The sequence below is a fragment of the Mizuhopecten yessoensis genome, unplaced genomic scaffold (assembly GCF_002113885.1).
Source record: "Mizuhopecten yessoensis strain PY_sf001 unplaced genomic scaffold, ASM211388v2 scaffold11017, whole genome shotgun sequence".
NCBI classification, from domain to species: Eukaryota; Metazoa; Mollusca; class Bivalvia; order Pectinida; family Pectinidae; genus Mizuhopecten; species Mizuhopecten yessoensis.
In genome coordinates this window covers 39306-62345 of record NW_018408837.1, presented here as the reverse complement: position 1 = coordinate 62345, position 23040 = coordinate 39306, and the positions used below count along the sequence as shown (strand labels likewise).

General features: G+C 35.5%; 2 protein-coding genes across 2 annotated transcripts; both read left to right on the top strand.

The window, feature by feature from the left end:
• The first annotated feature begins 2084 nt into the window (after positions 1-2084).
• Positions 2085-13986, top strand: LOC110464649 (lactosylceramide 1,3-N-acetyl-beta-D-glucosaminyltransferase-like). Its single transcript, XM_021519985.1, has 2 exons — positions 2085-2600; positions 12431-13986. Exons 1-2 carry the CDS (start codon positions 2219-2221, stop codon positions 13054-13056), a joined length of 1008 nt encoding a protein of 335 aa, XP_021375660.1. The 5' UTR covers positions 2085-2218; the 3' UTR covers positions 13057-13986.
• A 4904-nt stretch (positions 13987-18890) lies between these two features.
• LOC110464646 (beta-1,3-galactosyltransferase 1-like) lies at positions 18891-21865 on the top strand. Its single transcript, XM_021519982.1, has 2 exons — positions 18891-20016; positions 20804-21865. The coding sequence occupies exons 1-2, from the start codon at positions 19136-19138 to the stop codon at positions 20826-20828; spliced, it is 906 nt and encodes a 301-aa protein (XP_021375657.1). The 5' UTR covers positions 18891-19135; the 3' UTR covers positions 20829-21865.
• The last annotated feature ends 1175 nt before the right edge of the window (positions 21866-23040 follow it).

The window sequence follows — 23040 nt, the reverse complement described above, 5'->3', positions numbered from 1 at the left end:
GAGTGTATCATGTTTGCCTGGATTGAGGGTAATTCTAGGCAAATATCCCTGTATTCCTTGATTTGACTGTAAACATCGTTATTAGTGTGCCAATAATAGAACCATTATGATTAAGCTAAATCTTTTCATCAGAATATTTTTTTCAGCACGTTGTTAGCGTTATATTCAATACAATATTCCATGCGACTGATTACATGCCAAAAGTACATTTAAGAAGTCCAGTGCTGTCTCTCTAAGATTCGGGAATATTATGGACATGGATCTACCTTTTGATTTTGAAAACAATGCATTCTATATTCGATAAGGCCAAAAACAAAATATGTGTGTATCAGGTATTCTGACCTACCCTATAATTTACTGCCGACCCTTAATATTTTATCACCTATTTGTATCTAAGATGAATTCATTAGCCAGAAAAAGTGCACAGCCACTCATTAAAATGTACTTTCTTCCTGTTCTTGGAGTCTGACCTTATTTTTAACAAATTAGTAACCATTGTAATGTGTGGAAATGCATTGTAAGATTTGAAATAAAGCATAATATCAATTCACGACAATAGAAAATTAAAATTAAAATTAAATTATTTGCCGACCGACCTAGCTTATGTTTGCAGGCATGTTACCTGTAATAAATATATACATTTTTTGGCCTAACATACAAATTATTCGTCAAATCTCGTCTTTTGTCTTTGTATAAATTGAAACTTCCAAGAAGTCTGTTGATGTTTTGTAGTGTTTTTGTCTGAAGGTCCAGCGAAACCTAATTTCATCTAGCACCAAAGTGTATAAATCACACCTAACCAAAATAAAACAATACCGTTAACACAATAAACTTAAACGTCAACACAAGAACTAAACAATACTCGATGTTTGAATAAAAAATAAACTGAAAACAAACCCGAATGAAAGACAACACGAATACACATTAAGCCTGGAGAGGAATTCAGGTTCGATTATGTTATTTAGTTTCTGGTTTCCTCGATAATATTGAATCGATTACACAATTTCGTTTATATTTCAGAATAAGAATATACAACATAATCAAGACAAAATGCTTATATGTCATACTGGGTTTTACAGTATATGTAAATGAAAAAATGAAAGAGAAAATAAGAATGAAAAAGCATATATTTAAGGGAACAGTTGAATTGGTAAAACATGTATTCACTTTCACAGATAAATACATTAATAACAAGTCTATGGTTTACCCAATAAGTGCTCAAGGATGAAAAAAGTACTCACAGAATCGATCGCGAACATCCGTCGTTTGCTCTTCCGGTCACTTCCTGCTATTTTTCGTTTAAGCATAACGTTCGCTATGCCCTTTTTGTCTCACAATACGTTCATTTGCCAAAGTTTTGCCGGTTATTTTGAATAAATTTAAACAAGAAAAACAATCCCATAAAGAAAAGAAAAGGACCCCCGTCCCGTACTACTACCAACAAGTGTAAATACGCGTTGGAATCTGTTTATGTAGCTTTGATAAATCATTTCTAAAAAGATGAATAGACAATTAAGACCGTGATGACCCTGCTGCTCCACGTCTTGATATACAATATGAGATGGGGGTTGGAAGAACATGGAATCTGCATCGTCATTTACTGTTACTGTCAGTTATTTATGTCCACATATAGCTAAAAGATGTCGACATCTGGTCTGAAAACTGGAATGAAAGGGTCCCGAATAAACGCTTATTACCTCCGTCAACTGAAGATTCTGAACTGAGTCAAATTATACTTACATCTCGAAGATCTCTCGATGTTGCAATTCACTACAGAGTATGTCACATTACACTTCAAATACTGTCACGGGTATGTTTTTCAATGATATTTTGATAGATGACATCATGCACAGACTTTCTCTCCATTATCATTATGTCATCTGACTGCATTTCACGCATAATAGCCTTACCTTACCATGCAACATTTTTTTTAACGTCGATTACATCTAATACAGTTATGCATCGTGAGGTTTTACACATTTACAAATTGCACCAGTTCTTTTAAACATCTGTTGCCCAGGGCAATTATCATATGCGTATACATATATATAAGCAATGCGTAGTATAAACATCACTTATCACAATGCAGCCTAGGAGAAAGACTTGTGTTACAACACTAGTGATACTGACGATATGTGTCATAATCAATCTACAGATTAATGTTTTTACGTTAAATAAGTCTCTGAACAATAACCATAATCACACCAGAAACGCCACCATGGAATTAACGTTTCCTGCAAGGACATCAAAGACAACGCTCCAGATCGTGACTTCAATACCCGAGTATGACAAAGAGATGTCTTTTAACAACTTCTCCTATCCGCTGGACGTAGATATGGTGAAATTGATACAGGAATACAGTCTTACAGGGCAGGTTGAACAACGTGCTATCAATAACTTCACACAACGTTTCCTTCACAATCCAGTCAACAGGTGTTACATTACTGCAGGAGGGGATAATACTCATACAGGTGACATATTTCTGCTGTTCGTTGTGAAATCGAAGAATGATCACTTCGATCAGAGGAATGCAATTCGAGAAACATGGGGTAATGAACTCTATTTAAAGAAATTTATCATAAAAACGGTATTTATATTAGGAACTCCTGTGAATGAATCTCTGAAACCAATTTGGAGTGAAATTAAACAATTTAATGACATTATTTTAATGGATTTTCATGATACGTATTTCAACAATACATTAAAAACATCTACATCGTTTAACTGGGTACCAGAATTCTGTCCACAAGCCCGATTTGTTGTTCTGGTTGACGATGACATCTACGTATCATTGGAAACTCTGGTCAGGTACCTTGATCAGTTACCGTTGAGCAAGCGCTTCCAACTGTATATGGGACAGACTTATATAGTATATAAACCACACCGCAACTCTACCAGTAAGTGGTATGTCCCGGTGTCTGAGTATCCATGGGACGCCTATCCATCTTTCATTTCGGCGGGTACAGTGATTATGACAATGGACTTTGTAAAGGACGTACGGATTGCCATGCGTTATACTGAACTGTTCAGACTGGACGATATTTACCTGGCAATATTGGCATATAAACTAGATGTGGTCCCTGTTACCAATAAAAACGTCTATGGGTACCAGGTTATGTTTGGAAGCACAAAATATTCTGATCTTTTAACTTCACACGGATTTACACCACAGCAACTGAAACTATTCTGGAATGCGCATGTCCGGACTATACAATGAGATTGAGTTCAAAACACAGCAAGATGTATATGTGGTTTTGTGTTATTATGTTTAACGTCATGTAAATACGTGTGTAATGTATGCGTGCTTGAGGCAGCAGATGTTACTGTAAATCAAGAAGAACCACACGTACGCATTTGAGTTTCGAATAAATCTGCTATGAATCAACCTGTCATGGATCTTTATCTGACGTCCTACGTTTTATGCGGATGAATACTTCGACTAATATGTAGTAAAGAACTATTTTAAATTACAATAAGCTGGCTTTCAATTTCTAACATAAAAACACTAATGGCATAAAATCGATAAGCCAATTTTTCGAATGAATGCATCGAAGAATGTGCATAGCCACTCACGTGGATGTGGATGTCTGTATGATCTGTTCAGACTGGACAATATTTACCTGGCAATATAGGCATATAAACTAGGCGTGGTCCCTGTTACCAATAAGAATGTCTATGGTTACAGAGTGACGCTTAGAAACAAAGCATTCTCTAATCTTCTCACCCCACACGGATTTTCACCATTGGAGCTTAAACTAACGTGGAAAGCATATATTCTTGCAAAAAGAGCAACCACACAGTAGTTAATAAGAGGTATGTTGTAAATAAAAAACCACATAGTAATTACACTGTATATGACTTTATGTGCCCTCGAGTATTTGTGCAGAGGTACACATGCACGGGTCGGTACAATACTCTTTTTGATATGTGCAGCTGTACGTTCACCATGTGCTTTTTATGACGTCAGATGAACATTGACGTGTAATATCAATTCTATACCTGTGAATTCAATATGCATATTTTAATCATTTTTGCAAGAATATTTTCATGATAATTCCGTACGGATATCCAATTTGTTTCTCCGAAAAAAATAAGGTAGAAAACGGAGTTAAAAGACGTGACGTCACCATAGCATTAAATGCCGCTGAAACATTTGGGACCTTTTACTGTTTTAGTTTGTCGATTATATTATCAGTGAATAATGATTGACGAGTTTCAGTCAAAAAACGTTCTTGTTACCAAGGTAAGACAAAATATTGTATTGACACAATATATAATACAGCTCCTCGTATTCTGAGTGCTGGCAAACTTGTTGGTAACACCCTGGATGTAACTTACTTAGTCAATCATATGAATAAAACATCACGTTACAATGCTTTGCGACGTCATGATTCCATTGTGACGTCATGATTCCATTGTGACGTCATTATTCCAATGTGACGTCATTATTCCATTGTGACGTCATGATTCATGGCGATAGAAAATACTGATAATGCATTTCCAAGGTAAACAAATGGTTTTACTAGAAACTTATTGAACCTTATGCGAGAAAGATGTCCTCAAACTCATGATGGCTGGTAAACATTGTGGCCTAACTGTTATTAGTTATTTTTTTCAAATTGTAAAAGTCGCCCGGTCAATTACATGTCTACATTTTGAAAATTAGCTAAATTGAATTATAATAAACAGCAAAACCAACCATTACTAGTGATGGAACCGCTATATATAGCATAATCACAAGATGATATATTGAAACATTGTGACATTTGTCTAAAACTTTATTTTAGGTAGGAAACACGAACTATTTACATTTTTGTCAAGTTTTGTCATACCGATGATATATGTATTTAGTCCTCTGTACTGCATGCTATCCTGATATGTTTCCCTGGCAGTCATTCAGATCCGTTTGTGTCGTTATAGGAGAGCCACAGGACAAAATACAGATAGCATGCCTTTAAATTGGTGTTCGGTAATTGTGTACACATTTAATGGAAGTTTCGTATGACTATTTAAAACATGTTTTCCTGGCATGTGGTGGGAGCTTTTAAAATAAATATTAAAGTTTGTCTCTAAATGCTCGCTGTTGTGAGGTGTGTAACATTACGTCTATACATGTCAACCTTCATTATTATATAGTAAACGTGTCGCAATAATATATTAGGTTTGTACTATTCTTGATATACATATTGTTTATATTAGTGAATGACAACAACAAACTGCCCATTGTATAGGTTATCAGTAATGTAACGATAACAAACAATGATTTTGTCCATATAATTAAAAGATAATATAATTTTATAATTTATAGTATATTATGAAAGGAATTGAAAAGTTTAAAAGAAACGTCCTTTTATATTTTACTCATCAAAGTGTCTTGTTGTTTCGTTGTTACTACCCTGTCTCTCACTGTAAGAGCGTGACACTACTAGTATACGACCTATATTTATATAAGTGATACTGTCGACGCAGAAGAAGACACATTCCTTCTTTAGAACATGATCTTATCCTTAATAAAACGTTTTTTTAAGTAAATATCTTAATTGTTCATAATTTACTATACACTGTAGTTTCAACGATTTTTGTTTGTTTGAATAACGGCTTTGATTATATTTAGGTAATATTTGGTTATTGTCATGGTTGTATTTTACACTTAATGATCGCTGTCTGTCTTTTTATCGACCGATTATCATCTCTAGTAATTATGATCGAGAACAGAAATTGTAAACAGATATATAAACAATTGCAGCTGTTACCAATTTGAACAAAAAAGACATACAAATTCATAATAATGCAAGTATTGATAAGTCACAATAGTTCAATAAACTCAGCAATAAAACATACAGCTTTTGTATTGATTATATCTTGTTGGCTAAAAAAGTGTGTATACGATTTGTAGGATATTTCTAAGCATTGCCTTTAGCTTGGAAAGTATGAATAGTAGAAAGAGTATGTATCGTTACCAGTAAGCGTTCATGTGTGACGTCTCGGTGAAAAGTACGATACCTACCCTGTCACCGCCTATGGGATAATCTTTTCGCATGACTGGCGAGACCGAATCATAATAAAGAATTTGACAACGCGTTAAAAGCTCAAATAGAGAACGAAGTGGTGAGAATAGTTGAAATAACAGATGATACTGCGTGTATCACCTTACCCGAAAACATCACAAATATTGAAGTTAAACGCGCTATTAAGGGTATGAAATCAGGGAAATCTCCTGGCCATAACAGTATTGTAATCGCACATTGAAAATATGCAGGCAAAAAACTTGTTCATTTTTTAACAACTAAATTGTTTGTTTAATACCATTGTTGTGAAAGAGAGATATCCAATACATTTCAAAACAAGGGATTGTAACAACGTTGTTTAAAGGTGGCATACAAAATAAAATGGATGTTTATAGCGATCGTGACACTGACATCGGTAAAACTGTTAATAGGATTTTGCGAAAGTAAGAAGACATCGGGTTGTCTACACCACTACAGCAAGTCTTTCGGTCTGGCTGTGGTAGCATTACCGCGGGTTTTATTATAAAGAAAGTATACATCATATTGAATGTGGATCTAAGGTATTTGTTGAATTCCTAGACAATCAAAAGACATTTAACTTGGTTTGGATCGATGTATTATTTTTTAAGCTGTCACGATTACGTCGTCATTTGCAAGTGATAAATGCATTTTATTACAAATGGAAAAGGTTAAAAAGTCATTTACTTCGATGATAGGATTAGGAATCCACAACAACGGAATGTCTCCAGCGCTAAATGTTACTATTTGGAAGAATATCGTTTTTCGGTCACTGACATACGGATGCAAACGTTTGAACAATATTCGTCTGTCAGTAAAATGGAGAGATATTGAAATACCTCAAAGAAAAGTAGCAACTGGAGGGCAAGAATTCCAATATGACTCACCTTCGTGTGTTACATTTTCTTTAGTAGGTCTATTGGCAATACAGGCATATGTGGACAAGTGTAAATTTATTTTTGGAATCGTCTGAACAGAGGAGATGCAAAATATATATGAAAAAAGGTCCTGAATGTCCGTATGTGTGACTTCAAGGTCAAAGAAAGTGTCGTATCTGGCTTCATTACCGATATTGTAAGAATTCATGAAAAGTACAACTTTAACAGACACTTCAAGGATTTTCTTTTATTATAGAGATCTTTTTGGAAATACAAGCTGGAGAAATTTCGTTATCAATGTTATCTACTACATTGTCCCACCAAGATGGGAAATGGGTGACTGAACTGATTGAATGGAATTAACTCTGCATCTACTCAGACATCCAAACGAATTTGACGTGACATCCACCATGGGATCTTGGCGAACAAAATCCGTCTTATATTTGGAAACTAGCAAAAATGATAAAGCTATCATTTCAGAATGTAAATGATATAGTTACATGTAAATTGTGTGGTTAACAAGGAAGTAATGTCATAGTTCATTTTTAAATACAGTGTAACAAACTATACGAGACGATATATTCTATATTTGACAACGTGGTAAATATATTCGGTTCAACAAACTATATACAGATATCTGAATTGGAGGAAACTGACATTGCAAATATAATACTAGGCTATCGGAGTTGTTTCGTAATAGAGGAGGATGCATTGGATCACTTCATGCTTAAAAACAGCGTCAGCATTGCTGCTATGACAAAATGTTTAGTTTAAAGATGATAATAGTTATATCATACAACATTTATATAGCGCCCTATATATTTTCTAAAATGACTCTAAAGCGCTTTACAACGTATGGCTAATAGTACTAGATACAACTGTGAAACAAAAACAAAGGCTGACAATCACTTTTATACATTAAAGGAAGCATGTGATTAGCTGTTTAGCCGACTGCCTGCGGTAATAATTATAATATATATGACAAAATAACTACTATTTACGATTAAAGTAAGATATCTGTAAATGTTTGAATGTATGTATATATTTTTATAATCTTCATGTACAAAATATTGCTATGTATACGAAATGACGAATAATACCGACAACTCGATTTGGTTACGCTTTGTTTAACACCTGGTTGTAGATATTTGAGAGTCTTTGAGCCCCCTCGTCTCGAATCATAACTGTCCCACAGCGGCATGTATCCAGAAGCATTCCTTTATCTGCCGCCTGAACAGATTGCTCTCTGTCCAATATCCCAATCAAATACATGATTTTGCCGCAGTGCATGGTCTGTGATTGCCGATTTATTGATCTAGGACCCCGACTGTTCTAGACTGATCTAGAACTTCTCACCTTCTATGGTTTCCGTATCTTTTCGAAATTCATTAAGTCAGACCCTTAATCGCCGACCGGTTTCTCTGACGTAGGATAATCCACAGTACTTGCACTATAATTTGTGCACACATTCTGCTACGTTTTCTTTAGGTTTTCTTTTCTCTTAGTGTGTATAAGGATATTGCGAATCGTCTCGACGGAATTCATTGTTCTGATATTCCATGGATGGTTTTGGATACTCAATTTATATACGGGATTACGACCTGATCTTTCATTTTGTACTTCATGTAAATATGCTCTTGTACCACCGATTTTCCGGGTACTCTTCAAGTAGCTCTTCTAAGGGGGTTAGAGGTGTGATCATACACCACACTGTCGTAATTATGCTGTAATGAAATAGTAAATGTGTTAAAACTGTACCAGGTAATCCAATTCGGCAAATCAGTTTATTGCCTTGATGGTTTTCCCACCTGTGCATCTTACCTGTGATTGCTTGTAGCTATAGAAGTTGAACTGAGTCGGGGACAAAGATAAGTTAGGCTCTGATTGAGGCTTGACTGTAGACTACATGTGTCTTTCGGAAAAGGACATCATGTCTTCATTCGTTGACTGTATTTTATTTCCGTGTCACATGTCAATATCGCATTACAACAGTTTTTAGGTCCCCCCTAATCAGCACTATACATAATATTCTGCAGGTTGATTTTGCATTCATTTATGTAAACAAAAATACCATACGTCACGTTACCTTGTACTGCCTTCAAAATATACATATTAGGTAGACCGGTAAGGAGCCCGGGCGGTTACCTGGTCTGTCCGTCATCTTATTGCGAGAGAAACTGGTCATAGATGACTACACACATTACATCATATGAACGTACACAAATAGGGTTATGTGCAACTCGAGTCTGGATCCGTCGTGTAGGGTTCAGGCTCCCGGTAATACAATTCAGGATCATGTATCTAATGTGTAGACCGACGGAATAATCGACAAATATATATAATCTACGTCCGGTTCACAGTAATGTCATCTCATACAGATATTTACTTCCATTCTCCATTTATTATTAGGGCATTTGTTTTATTTCATATCAATTGATTCAAATATGATATACAAATGGTATCCGAACGCCACCATTCTGAATAACACTTTCTAATACTGGTAATATAAAAGGGAATAGCAAATCTTAATAAGCTGTCAGTTTTGTTGTTATAGCAAATTCACATGTGTTCATGTATATATGAGAACGCCACATTTTTCTTAATGTTCCGTAGTCTTAATTTTCATTGTTGTAGGGAAGCTTTCCTCATGGTTAAGGTAATTATGACCCACAAGTATATATCACGGCTTTACACAAAATGTTGGTGTACACATACATGTACAAGGCACTCAATGGAACAGCTCCCCATACCTACAGGAGCTTGTAACCCTGTATCAGCCGTCACGGTCACTGCGATCGGAGTCAGAATCATTGTTGTGTTCCAAAATCTCGTACTGTGACGTATGGAAATCGGTGCTTTGGAAGGGTTTCGGCCACGTTGTGGAATAGCTTACCATCTGCTATAAGAAAGTCAAATACCCTGGCCAAATTCAAAAAGGACATCAAAACTCACCTGTTCACGTCTGCATTTAAGGCTCATTGCAAAGACGTCATGCAATACCACCCTTTATTTGTTCATTTGCTTAATTATAAAAGTGATTGTTAGCCTTTGTTTTTGTTTCACAATTATAACTAATACTATTATCCATATGTTTTATAGTAATTTATAGTAATTTTACAAATTATAAAGGGTTATATGTAAATCTTGTCTATTATTATTATTATAATATAAGTTGTAAAACCTTTGCGCAACAAGTTTTGATGATTGAGTTCGTAACATAACAAAACGAATAATATTTTCAACTAACACTTTTGGGGTTTTACAGAGTCACCTATGTTCTTCTATTTACCAGTTCGTTGTTTGTTGTTGTTTCTTAGTTGAATATACTGGTATCACTTACTGTCATATATTTTTAATATTTATTTCCACTGTCGTATTTTTGTTTGTTTTTGGATTTATTTTGTAAGTGAAGGTTTTTGTGTGTATAAATCGTACACACAGGAAAACACGTAAACCTCAAACAAGGGATTTCACTTATCATTTCTAAGGTTTCATAGGCCAATCTTTTTGTTGTAGAAAATTTCTGAATATGATTTCGATATCAGACTTTGTCAGATTTGTTCAAAATTCTGTCGATGTTTATACTGAACAAAACGTGTAAGTCTTTTGTGCGATATATTTAATTATGCATTGTAAATTTGCTTGATTTACACTAAGACGTATAAATGCCACTTACTTACTTTTTCTCAAGTATATCATGTACAGATTTTTTTTGTCTACGACTAGCTGTAATCTTTGAAGATACATTATGTAAACCACACTATACTTCAGCTATTTGAACGTACCGAACGAATCATGCATTACACTGATTCATGGACTCAACCATCTTTCGTCTAAAACGGTTGTAAAATACCGTTTTCTCAAAGACATTTCCGCTGTACATATTCCGTAAAGGTTCCTCTATGAAGCACAGGTAAATTACGGTGAGCGTAAGCGAGACTACGCGGACCCAGTCGCAGCGACGCTCGAGGACATCCGACCTTGATGGATCTATCATCGCGATCCCTGATGACTGATCAAGCGACGAGAATCATCGCGGGGTGCGATGATGCCGTTACCAAGATCCCTGATGGGGTTTTTGGGTGATCGGTCGCGGTGATTGAACGCTTAAACGAATTCCTTGACGCGATGACATCGCAAATTATTCGTGATGGCTATGACGTGTACTGAAATAGTATCTTAAAATTCTTAAAAAGTCTTTATTTTTTCATTTCATGAATATCTTTCGCAGCCTTACATTCAAAATTAGACAAAATTAGATCATCATATGATCAGGTAATTTAAACTATTGTAATATTTTCGTAATGTCAGCTTAAATAATGATAATGACTAATTTTTATAACTGTGTCTTATATACTGTCACAGCCTTTGTGAGCCGTAGCTTTCTGCTCCATTCGAGACCCCTGTCCAAACGATAGAGTAGGTATTTGGTTATGAGTAGGTTTTCCTGCATAGTGCTGTTTAGTTATAATTGTTGGTAATACCTATTACTTTTATACTTATTGGTAATGCCTATTACTGGGTTGATTGGTAAAGTGTAATGACATCTAGGTAGAAATTTTAATACTTTTGAGGTACATGTAAGCCCGAGGGCGGACACTTTTCTTGAATAGGAGTTGTCTTTCTTGTTATGTAATTGTGAATTAATGTCACATAACATTACTGTGTTGTATTTGTTAATTTATTTTAGGGCTTTTTCACCCCTGTACTGAATACAATATCGAAAACCCTAAATAAAACTGTTTCTTCTTTTTGTCGTACGCGACAGTTGGTTTCATGTACGTCGACTACATTTAAAGTAATTGAAGTTACGGAATGCATCGTTCAACATTGTCATTACATTCCGTCGTTTGTATACACTATCAGTAATTTACAAAAAACAGCTTTCAAGCGCTATTTGACATAGGTTTCTATATATAGATCGCCGAGTGGTGTACTCACCACTTATCAAAATGCGGCCTAGGAGGAAGGATGGTCTCAAATTTCTAGTAATCCTTACAGTGTATGTTATAATATGGCTAAATATTGGTTGTTTTACGTCAAACAGGGTTCTTAACGATAACAAAATTCAAATAAGGAATACTGATTCGGATTTAGCGTTTACTGAAAAGATACAAAGGACATCATGGAAAACGCTTCAGAACGTGAGTACTGAACAAATACAAAGGACATCGCGGACAACGCTCCAGAACGTGACTAAAATAACAGCGTACGACAAAGAGTTACCTTTTCACAATTTTTCCTACCCGTTGGACGTAGATATGGTGAACTTGATACAAGGCTATAAAAGTACTGGGCATGTGAGGCAACGTGCTATAAATAACTTCACGCAACGCTTTCTTCACAATCCAGTCAACAGGTGCTTTATTACTACGGGAACGGATAATAATCATACAGGTGACATATTTCTGCTGTTCGTTGTGAAATCGAAGAATGATCACTTCGATCAGAGGAATGCAATTCGAGAAACATGGGGTAATGAACGCTATTTAAGGAAATTTATCATAAAAACGGTATTTATATTAGGAACTCCTGTTAATGAATCTCTTGAATCTCTGAATCCAATTTGGAAAGAAATTAAACAATTCAATGACATTATTTTAATGGATTTTCATGATACGTATTTCAACAATACATTAAAAACGTCTACATCGTTTAACTGGGTACCGGAATTCTGTCCACAAGCCCGATTTGTTGTTCTGGTTGACGATGACATCTACGTATCATTGGAAACACTGGTCATCTACCTTGAACATTTACCGTTGAGAAAGCACGCCCAACTGTATATGGGACAGACTTATATGGGTTATAAACCACACCGCAACTCTACCAGTAAGTGGTATGTCCCGGTGTCTGAGTATCCATGGGACGCCTATCCATCTTTCATTTCGGCGGGTACAGTGATTATGACAATGGACTTTGTAAAGGACGTACGGATTGCCATGCGTTATACTAAACTGTTCAGACTGGACGATATTTACCTGGCAATATTGGCATATAAACTAGGTGTGGTCCCTGTTACCAATAAAAACGTCTACGGGTACCAGGTTATGTTTGGAAGCACAAAATATTCTGATCTTTTAACTTCACACGGATTTACACCACAGCAACTGAAACTATTCTGGAATGCGCATGTCCGGACTATACAATGAGATTGAGTTCAAAACACAGCAAGATGTATATGTGGTTTTGTGTTATTATGTTTAACGTCATGTAAATACGTGTGTAATGTATGCGTGCTTGAGGCAGCAGATGTTACTGTAAATCAAGAAGAACCACACGTACGCATTTGAGTTTCGAATAAATCTGCTATGAATCAACCTGTCATGGATCTTTATCTGACGTCCTACGTTTTATGCGGATGAATACTTCGACTAATATGTAGTAAAGAACTATTTTAAATTACAATAAGCTGGCTTTCAATTTCTAACATAAAAACACTAATGGCATAAAATCGATAAGCCAATTTTTCGAATGAATGCATCGAAGAATGTGCATAGCCACTCACGTGGATGTGGATGTCTGTATGATCAATGAATGCTATGTGTGTGATATCAGATTTCTGGCATACCAACACGTGATTAAGATGCATTTTATATTTCATATTTTACCTGAAAGTGTTGTATTAAGAAATATTAAACTTGCTTCCCGAAAACATTTACCTTATCACATTCGATAAAGATTAGCCAAGAAGAGTTCTGACTGTCAGAGTAAGACAATTCTTGTGTTATCACATTGTGTACTACAAGGTGTCTCGTTAGTATCACCTTTACACTGGGAACATTACTAAGATTAGACATATGAAGTCTGCTTCTGCTGGTCAATGCTTTACGAAATATGTTAAACATTATATCAAATGTAACCCATAATAGTATATTTCAAAACAGCATCATTCGTCAGAAAAAAAAAAGTTAATTAGAAATATGAAATATATTCATCTGTTTGTCCTTACGGTCGTTTCAGTTACAAATTATATGAGGTAGACATACCGATTTGTATGTGTTGTTATCGAAAAGCAAAATAACTTTACCACTGTTAAATGTAAACAGACACAGCACATACATTAAAAAAACTGTTAACAATATGTAAATGTCATGAATTGGAGGTTTTCTTTCATTTAGAAACGTTTTTGTCTTAATGTCAATGGGGTAGTGTAAGTTGACAGTTAATATTTATGAGTTCACAATATACCACAATCGTCATAAAGAACAATTATTTTGTCGGTAGCTATGTAAACAGTGAGGTCCCGCATGTCTAATCAATCATCAATGCCCGGCAAAAAATTGGGGCATTTAAAAAAGCGCTGAATCGTTTTTTCTTCTATTTTTAGATAATTTAAAGTCAAACTCCTTAAGCAATCAGCTGAAGAAAAGAAACTTTAGATTTTTGTATACAAACGTTATATGATATTTGCCAGCAGGAAGTATGATGTGTAGTGGGAACAGCCAGTGTTAAAGTCATATTGATGATATTAATCACTTGACTTCTCAACTCTGTACTTGTCCATAATTCATACCAAACATACATATTCTGTATTATAATAAGAGTGTCAAGCATCCAGCTCCGAACTTTTATTAAGTACAAGTTGCTTAAAAAATAACAAAAGCATGAGAATGATTTAATTTATTAGTTAAAAATTCATTACTGAGTTTGATGGAAAGTTGCAGACTATCAGATAACACGGGAAACAATCGACGGCCCTCTTTGGACTGTTTTTTGTTTTCATAAGTGGTTGCTTTTATATAAGAGCTTATTCAGAACCAGCACAAAACCTTGCAAATCCTCCAACTAATCCTGTGATATATTAATGATGTCTTGTCTTAATGACAAAATATTAATTGACCATGTCGAACGTATTTATCCACTTGAAATTGCACCGCTAACCATTTGATTTTCCTGTTGTGAACTTTCTCTTTTATCCCTGCATCCTACATATCACGTGTTTTCAAATTTTTACCTGTTTCAGCTGATTTCATATCCTGGTACTTGCTCCAAATATAATGATTTTCCTCATTAATGACGATGGCTGATAGATAAACTTCCAAGATGAATAGATATAAAGAGGATATGTAATGGTTTCAAGTTGCAAACTATACATTTCTTTCACGGGTATTGCAGAATATCGATATCTTATATATATTTATGTGTGGTATTTAACGGGAAAACCATTAACTTTTATTTTTATCAAATTTACTAGCACGACGCAAAAAATTGTTGCATCTTAAAAAAAATACAGGAATTAGTAGCATACTGTGTGATGCTACATTCTAATGACGCCACGCTTGATAACAAGGAAGAGTCACATTTTGAAAGTAACGCGACATTACTCTAATATGACAAAGTTTAACATAAATGGGGCTAACGGTGCAGCAGAAGACACATGTAATATTTATCACCTGTTTTTAATGTCCTTGTAGTTTTCCTATGGCCTCTGTTAAAATGTTGCTTTCGTGAAGATAATCTATAATTTTTAAAGTCACCATTTTAATCACATTGGCAACTTTGTTGTGTGTTGTGAAGGTCGATGTCCCTTGTTATGCTCAATGGTGTACCTCGTTGCTTTGTTACCGCTGATAATGTTTTCACCAGGAGGATGTGACACTATATTGATCAGACCTAGATTTACAAGGTAGGTATCGTCGATGAAACAGAAGACGCCCAAACTACCGAAACACCTAGTCTTACTTCCATTGTTCTTTTTCTACGGTCTCCATAAATATCACGCCTTTGTTCCTATTTTACCATAGACTCGATTCGGAGATTTAACTTCAGTTTTGTTTATACTTTCTAATTTTCTTGTTGTTTATAAGGTTTTGATTTTACTTATGACCGCTCTGTAGCTCGGTCTGTCTCACCACCAATCAGTCTAACTCTAACAAAATTTATCAAGAACAGAAAATATAACAAGACAAATACAATAGCAGCTGTTACGGTTTGCTAAAAAAATGACGTACACTTACATAATTATGCAAGTATCAATACGTCACACATGTTCAATAAACTCAGTTTTAATGGAATAACTGTTAGACAACATTTAATATACAACTTTTTCATTGACTATATCTTGTGGGCTTAAACGTTGCTTCGGTCAATTGCTAGTGTTTATTAATTGATATGATGGCTTGATGACGTATGTGAATACATGTAGTTCAATATTTATTAAGCAGTCGTTATAAGAAAAGTCTTTATATGATATGTAGGATATTAGATTTGACAACGCGGTATTTATAGTCAAAATCTTTATAGATATTTGTGGTTTCAAAAACAACATTAAAATTGATATGATTTCATTCAAAATCTATGTAAATGAAAAATACATGATCATTATATTATTAACTTGAGACATTATATTTTAAAAATGAAAGACATAAACGTGACAAAGTTCAGTTAAGTTTTGTTATTAAGTTCAGACATGAATTACGTTTATGTACGATAATCATGGGAATGGAAAGATAGAAAGTAATAAAAGAATGCAAGAGGCTCCTGTTCTGTCATGAACAGTGTTAGCTTTTGTATATGTGTTATGTGGTTTTGTGTTATTATTCGTCTTGGTAATAGATATACCGTATGTCTTCGGAGATATACGCCATGACCATGAATATTTTTTTGCATATCCCTATGCACAAAACTATGAATGAGTGGAGTTGAATGTAAAGTACACGGCATCTTACATTAGGTAGCTCTGTCCGACATACACAGCTATGGGAGAATATGTTTACAGTGTATTAAGGAACAGTACATAACATAGAAACCTCCGAAACATGAGCCATATAAAATATCCAGGGGACACCATAAGATTACCATTTACTTATATAAAGTTACGTCAAAATAATTCTCTTAAATACTATAGCTTCACTGAAACATACTGCTGTAAAGACATGTTTGTCAATATAAGTGTGGACGTCGCTGTTTGTTAGGTAGGGTCTATGAGAGTTCCTGTAGTATGCGTTTATATTCGCACGTCATCCGTAACGAGGCCGGTTTAACTGATTCATCCGTCAAAAGGTAAAACACAGTTATCGCCATACAAATTTCATCACGCATGTTTTACAGTACTAAGATAACCACGATTTGCCTTATACTAACACTGTTATATCAAGTAACCTTGGCTCTATTTACGTGCAGGTACACAAAGCAAGCACCTGTAGATAAGGATTGAGTCATATCAACGTTTTATTTTGTACACAAATAATGTACGTATTAAACGTGTCGCAATATTTCGAGACCGACTGGTCACTTTGTCGGTAACTGGTCCCTTGACATAACAGTGGAGGGGGCTAGATCTACACATTACCTGTAACATATCTGATGCAGTTTGTATACGCTCCCTATAGATAGGCGCAACGTACCAGGTCGGGTGACAAAAACATATTCAATTTCGTCACATCGTTGTACAGGTAGAAAATACAGTCATAGATTGACAAAGGGACCGGTCGGTCTTAAAACGTTACAACACGATATCACATATTTCCAAACTGATTAATCGTATAGATGGATTGAGTAAATCCCAAATGACGATAGGAGTGTTTTGATAACTTTGACCTTTCATAAAAAGTCTCTTGTTAGTATAACAGTGAACACTAGCGTGCGGTAGCCATGTGTGGTATTTGTATATAACGAGAAACCCCTGTAATACTCAATGTATCAAAATTAAAAAAAAAATATATTTATCAGTACTAAAATAGGCACACATATGATAAATTGGACTATGTGACCTTCATAATTGTCCAAAAACAAAAACAAATGGATTGAGACTACACTTTTGGCCCATTTACAAAGCTGTGTCACTTAACAAGGGCTAGTTTTTAATATAGTATATTTTGTTCTCAACACATGTTTAATTATTGTGAAAAAAATCAACCTAATTGACTTATGCTAATGTGTGAGTATTTCTGTTACCAAGATGGTGATATCTATTCAAAGACGGGTTTTAAGAAAATAATTTCTATCTGCAGGGATCAAGTTTTGGGTTAAAAATAAGAATGTTTTTGTTTGTTTTATTTTAGAAATATTATTAAACAAATTATTTCAATTTATATTAATCACTCGTGTTGGCCCCGATGTTAGCGCGCGGGGGTCTTAATGTAGGAGGAAACCGGAGTACCCGGAGAAAACCCACGTGGTCGGGCAGGTGATCCCAACTTTTTAACGTCATATCAGGGAATCGAACCCCGGCCGCCTTAGGCAATAGGCTAGTGCGCTATCAACTGTACCACCCGACCACCCAATTGTACACACATTCTGCTTCGTTTTATTTAGTTGTTCTAGTCGGAGCATCAACTTTCTATAAAATGGGGAAAGAATAGAAATTTCAAGTAGTTTTGTTTTATTTGACCATAATTTTTTTATTTATTCTCGATGCTATCAATTTGTTTGAACATTACTTATCAAACCACGATGAACACACTGATTATTAGAAAAAGGTATTGGAGGCTTTGCATTCAGGGATCCTAGTTTTGGTGAAGATAAGTTTCCAGTGAGGGACCTACTCTAATTGCGACGAGTAAAAAGTATATAGCAGACCAGACATGAATGAATCAGTTTGTATTAATATTTAAATCTGACTTGGCCTAAATGTCAAACAAATTGATAATATCTATTTTGAAAAGTTTTACACTTTTAAACGAGTCGAAGTTTCTCTCTCTCTCTCTCTCTCTCTCTCTCTCTCTCTCTCTCTCTCTCTCTCTCTCTCTCTAAATAAAATATTAGAAATGAAAACTACATGATTTATACAAGTATGCATCATAGCATAATCAAAATGTCACACGATATACTACTTTTCTTAAGCATATATATATATTTTTTTATAAGGTATCAAACTTTTGTGACGTCGATCACATGAAAAGTAACTAAAATTACGAAATATATTGTTTAAAATTGTCAATAAATTACGTCTTTTGTATACACTGCCAGCTGACATAGGCGTCTATATATAGAGAGCGCCGCGTGCTAAACAGACTACTTATCACAATGCGGACTAGGAAAAATGCTTGTGCATTCATACTAGCGATACTGACAATATGTATAATAATAAGGCTACAGATTGGTGATGTTACGTCAAAAAGGTCATTGAATGATTGCAATATTCAAATAAGGAACACTTATAGGAAATTAGCGGCTACTGAAACAACACGAAGGACATCACGGACAACGCTCCAGATCGTGACTTCAATACCCGAGTATGACAAAGAGTTGTCTTTTAACAACTTTTCCTACCCGTTGGACGTAGATATGGTGAAATTGATACAGGACTTTAAACGTACTGGGAAGGTAAGGCAACGTGCTATCAATAACTTCACACAACGTTTCCTTCACAATCCAGTCAACAGGTGTTACAATACTGCAGGAGGGGATAATACTCATACAGGTGACATATTTCTGCTGTTCGTTGTGAAATCGAAGAATGATCACTTCGATCAGAGGGATGCGATTCGAGAAACATGGGGTAATGAACTCTATTTAAAGAAATTTATCATAAAAACGGTATTTATATTAGGAACTCCTGTGAATGAATCTCTGAAACCAACTTGGAGTGAAATTAAAGAATTTAATGACATTATTTTAATGGATTTTCATGATACGTATTTCAACAATACATTAAAAACATCTACATCGTTTAACTGGGTACCGGAATTCTGTCCACAAGCCCAATTTGTTGTTCTGGTTGACGATGACATCTACGTATCATTGGAAACACTGGTCATGTACCTTGATCGGTTACCGGAGGGTAATAGAGTCAATCTTTATGCAGGCAGAGCATTCCTAAATGTCAATCCTTACCGCAACACTACCAGTAAGTGGTATGTCCCGGTATCTGAGTATCCATGGAATACCTATCCACCTTTTGTTACGGCAGGAACAGTGATAATGACCATGGACTTTGTGTCAGACGTGCGGATAGCCATGCGTTATACCAAACCGTTTCGTCTGGATGATATCTACGTAGCCCTCATAGCTCACAGTCTAGGTGTTGTCCCTCTTACCGTCAATACTACATATGGACATCCTGTCATGTGGTGGCACAGAGAATTCAAAGATGTGATATCAACACATGGATATACACCTAAGCAATTAAGATTTGCATGGACAAAACGCAAATCGATGAAGATTACGTAGGTACTTGCACAAAATTCAACAGATATGGAAAATAGTACTAGTAAAACTGTAATCCTTGCTCGTTTATGCAAAACCGTTGACGAAATTGCAGTGTATAAAGAAAATTAGTTGTTCCCGTTTACAAATTATATTTACTACTTACCACTACTGTAAAAGTAGTTATATTTATTTTCTTGACAAATCGTCCAAGGTAATTGGTCATCGGCTTTATCTTTATGTCACAGAAAAAAAGTTAACAAACATAAACTGTAACAGCCGACCATGATATGACAAATATTGTAGTGTATGTACGAATTTTAATCGTGATATCGTATCATGCAAATAATGGAAAATTCGTTTTATGCTTGTAAAATAAAATTGATCAAGAAATAACGAATGTGCGTAAATTATGATGGAATATAAATATAAAACGAGGGTGAGAAAATGTTGGAACAATAATAAACGAGTTGATTATTTTTCAAATATTTTCGAAGCCTGAAATATAATATTCCACCACAAAATGCAAATATATGTTGATTATATATATTCTACCAAGTCAAATGTAACGAAAGTATTTTTCATGTCTACTTCAATGTCCATATAACTTTGACAAGCAAGGTGATCTGGTAAATCTAATCATTTAAATTAGGCTGGTTTTTTGCGCGCGCTTACACATGTCTCGAGGTGTCTGCCTGTCTTCATTTCACAAGCTGCGCGTAGTTATCATGTATGGTCCTCTGGGCAGTTGTCCTATTTCGTCTTTTAACTTGGATTTTTTAGTGAGGATTTTTGTTTTATTTTCAGTCGCCATTCGGTCGACAGACAATAAACACTGACGTCAAGAGTAATGCCAGGTGTTCATTGCAATCAATCAAATCCACCAATCTATCGACATCGCTCGTCAAATGGTGAAATCATCATTTGACAGATTTCAAGTCACCTTCGTGGTAAGTTCAGCGGAACATTATGACCATAAGTTTGTCAAGATTTCAATAGATCTAGCTGTTAAATTGATCTTTTTTGTTTGTCAACTAGCAAAACTTACACACATTCGACAAATGACACTAGTCCCACGACTTGCATGTTTACCGGTAGATAAGCGGGAGAAGTTTTTGGAAGAGGATTGATCTGTTGGAAAATAATACAGGCACACGCATGGTCTGTCGCCCAATAATCCATGGTTATCAACCGATGAAAAGTTTTGTTTAATCGCACGCGTGGTAGCCTGATAACTAAAGTCAAACTCGATACACTGTTTGTGATATAATCCCGCAATAATATTGATATGAGTAGCATGTGTTTCATTCAGGATATAGGTGATCAATAGCCAACAAGCGAAGGGCCAAATGTGTGCAGACATAACAAAAACAAGCTAAGCTGTGTCCAATTGTTCACCGTAGTTATCATTTTTCAAAGCAGCTGCTTTATGCAAGATTTTTGTTGGCCATCTAGATTTGTTTATAGACGGCCCTCACGTATAAATATCATTATCAACTATATATAGTACTTAAAATCACCTACCGGTAGCATGATAAGTTCATTATCATGGGTTGTCAGTATGAGAACACTGAAGACGAAGTTAAGACCGATTTGAAAACAACTTGAGAACAACTTGAGAACGGATTTTCCTTATTTCTGGCAATCGGGAACGGATTTTCTCAAAAAAAGAACGCCTGCTCGTGCCAGGTGACGTTCTAAACCGGAAGTGATATCCACACAAAAAGTGATCAGCGTATATCAATTTAAAGTTACGAAAAAATATTTTGATGTTCATAACATCATTTCAGGCGAAACAGTGCATATGAAAAAGCCAATGACGATAGGATTGTTTTAAAGTTATTTTTTCTACATAGTTTTAAGGTTCATTCTGTTCCTCCACGCAAATCTTTTATTTGTTTACGTTTGTCACAGACAGATGATTTGCGATCGTTGACCATTGAGCTTAAATGTCATTTGGAAAACATGGTGCTTAGTTACTTTTTTAAATGGAGAACTATATAAGGTAGTAGTATTTAGATGATGAACAGTTTATCACACAATATTTTCAGTGTTTGTCGTGTGATAGCAAGGATTCGATGCAGACTTTATAGTGCTATCTCATTGAAATACCATGCCGAAGGCACCCAGCACAGCATTCCGTCCGGTTACATTATACCGACAACAGGTGAACCAGTAACAAGGTTATTTACTCTGCTGATGGGCTATTAGTTCCCGAGGTTGTCCGTAACTTTGTAGCTTGTATGTATACCGTTGGGTTAAAATCATCCTTGATACTCAAGGGGTTATACTCACTTTCGTACTTTGCGCCCATGGAATATGTCATAGACAAATAGAAGGCTCGGTGTGTGCCACCTTTTGTATAAGACAAGAAAACTAGTTTGATACTTTGACGCACCTCAAAAGAATATCGCGGTCGTGTAACGGTAACAGATGACTGGCTTTGAAATCGGTAGTCGCTCCTTTGTAATTTTTAAAAGACTGGTATAAGACTAGCGATTGATCAGGGTTTTTTTTACCTGTTTTTGCAAAATTTTAGTTAGGTTTTAGATTGTTTAACGTCCTAACAACAGCTGATGTCATTTAAGGACGTGCCTCCATGTATGTTGTGTAAGTGTGCATGTGTGTTTGTGTGCTGGAGACAGAACATGTTAGTGTGTTTGCCTCACTGTGATTGCGCGGATCTGCAGCTGGCTTTATAGTGCTATCTGTATGAAATACCATGCCGAAGGCACCAAGCACAACATTCCGCCCGGTCACATTATACTGCCCATAATGTTAGCATTAAGCAGGGAATAACAACTACCATTTCATTGGTATGTCCCGGTCAAGGTCTTTGGTATGTCCTGGCCTGGGGACAAAACCCTTTGCCTTCCTCACCTGGGTGAACGCTCAACATTAAAGCCAAAGGTAAGGTATTGCAAAGTAAGGCTTTAGGAAATGAAATAATGTAGAAGTAGAAAGAAATATTGTGATCCCGAGTATTGCAAAGGGGGAAGCAGATTTATTTTGGTCGCTTTTGAGTCCCCTTGTAGAGGATACAA

Bases quoted from the DNA above. Each gene is read 5' to 3' on its own strand.
- LOC110464649 (XM_021519985.1), top strand. From the start codon at position 2,219: ATGGAATTAACGTTTCCTGCAAGGACATCAAAGACAACGCTCCAGATC. The intron at 2,601-12,430 runs GAACTCCTGTGA...TATTTATATTAG, and splicing joins AAAAACGGTATTTATATTAG to GAACTCCTGTTAATGAATCT.
- LOC110464646 (XM_021519982.1), top strand. From the start codon at position 19,136: ATGGTGAAATTGATACAGGACTTTAAACGTACTGGGAAGGTAAGGCAA. The intron at 20,017-20,803 runs GTAGGTACTTGC...TTTTATTTTCAG, and splicing joins CGCAAATCGATGAAGATTAC to TCGCCATTCGGTCGACAGAC.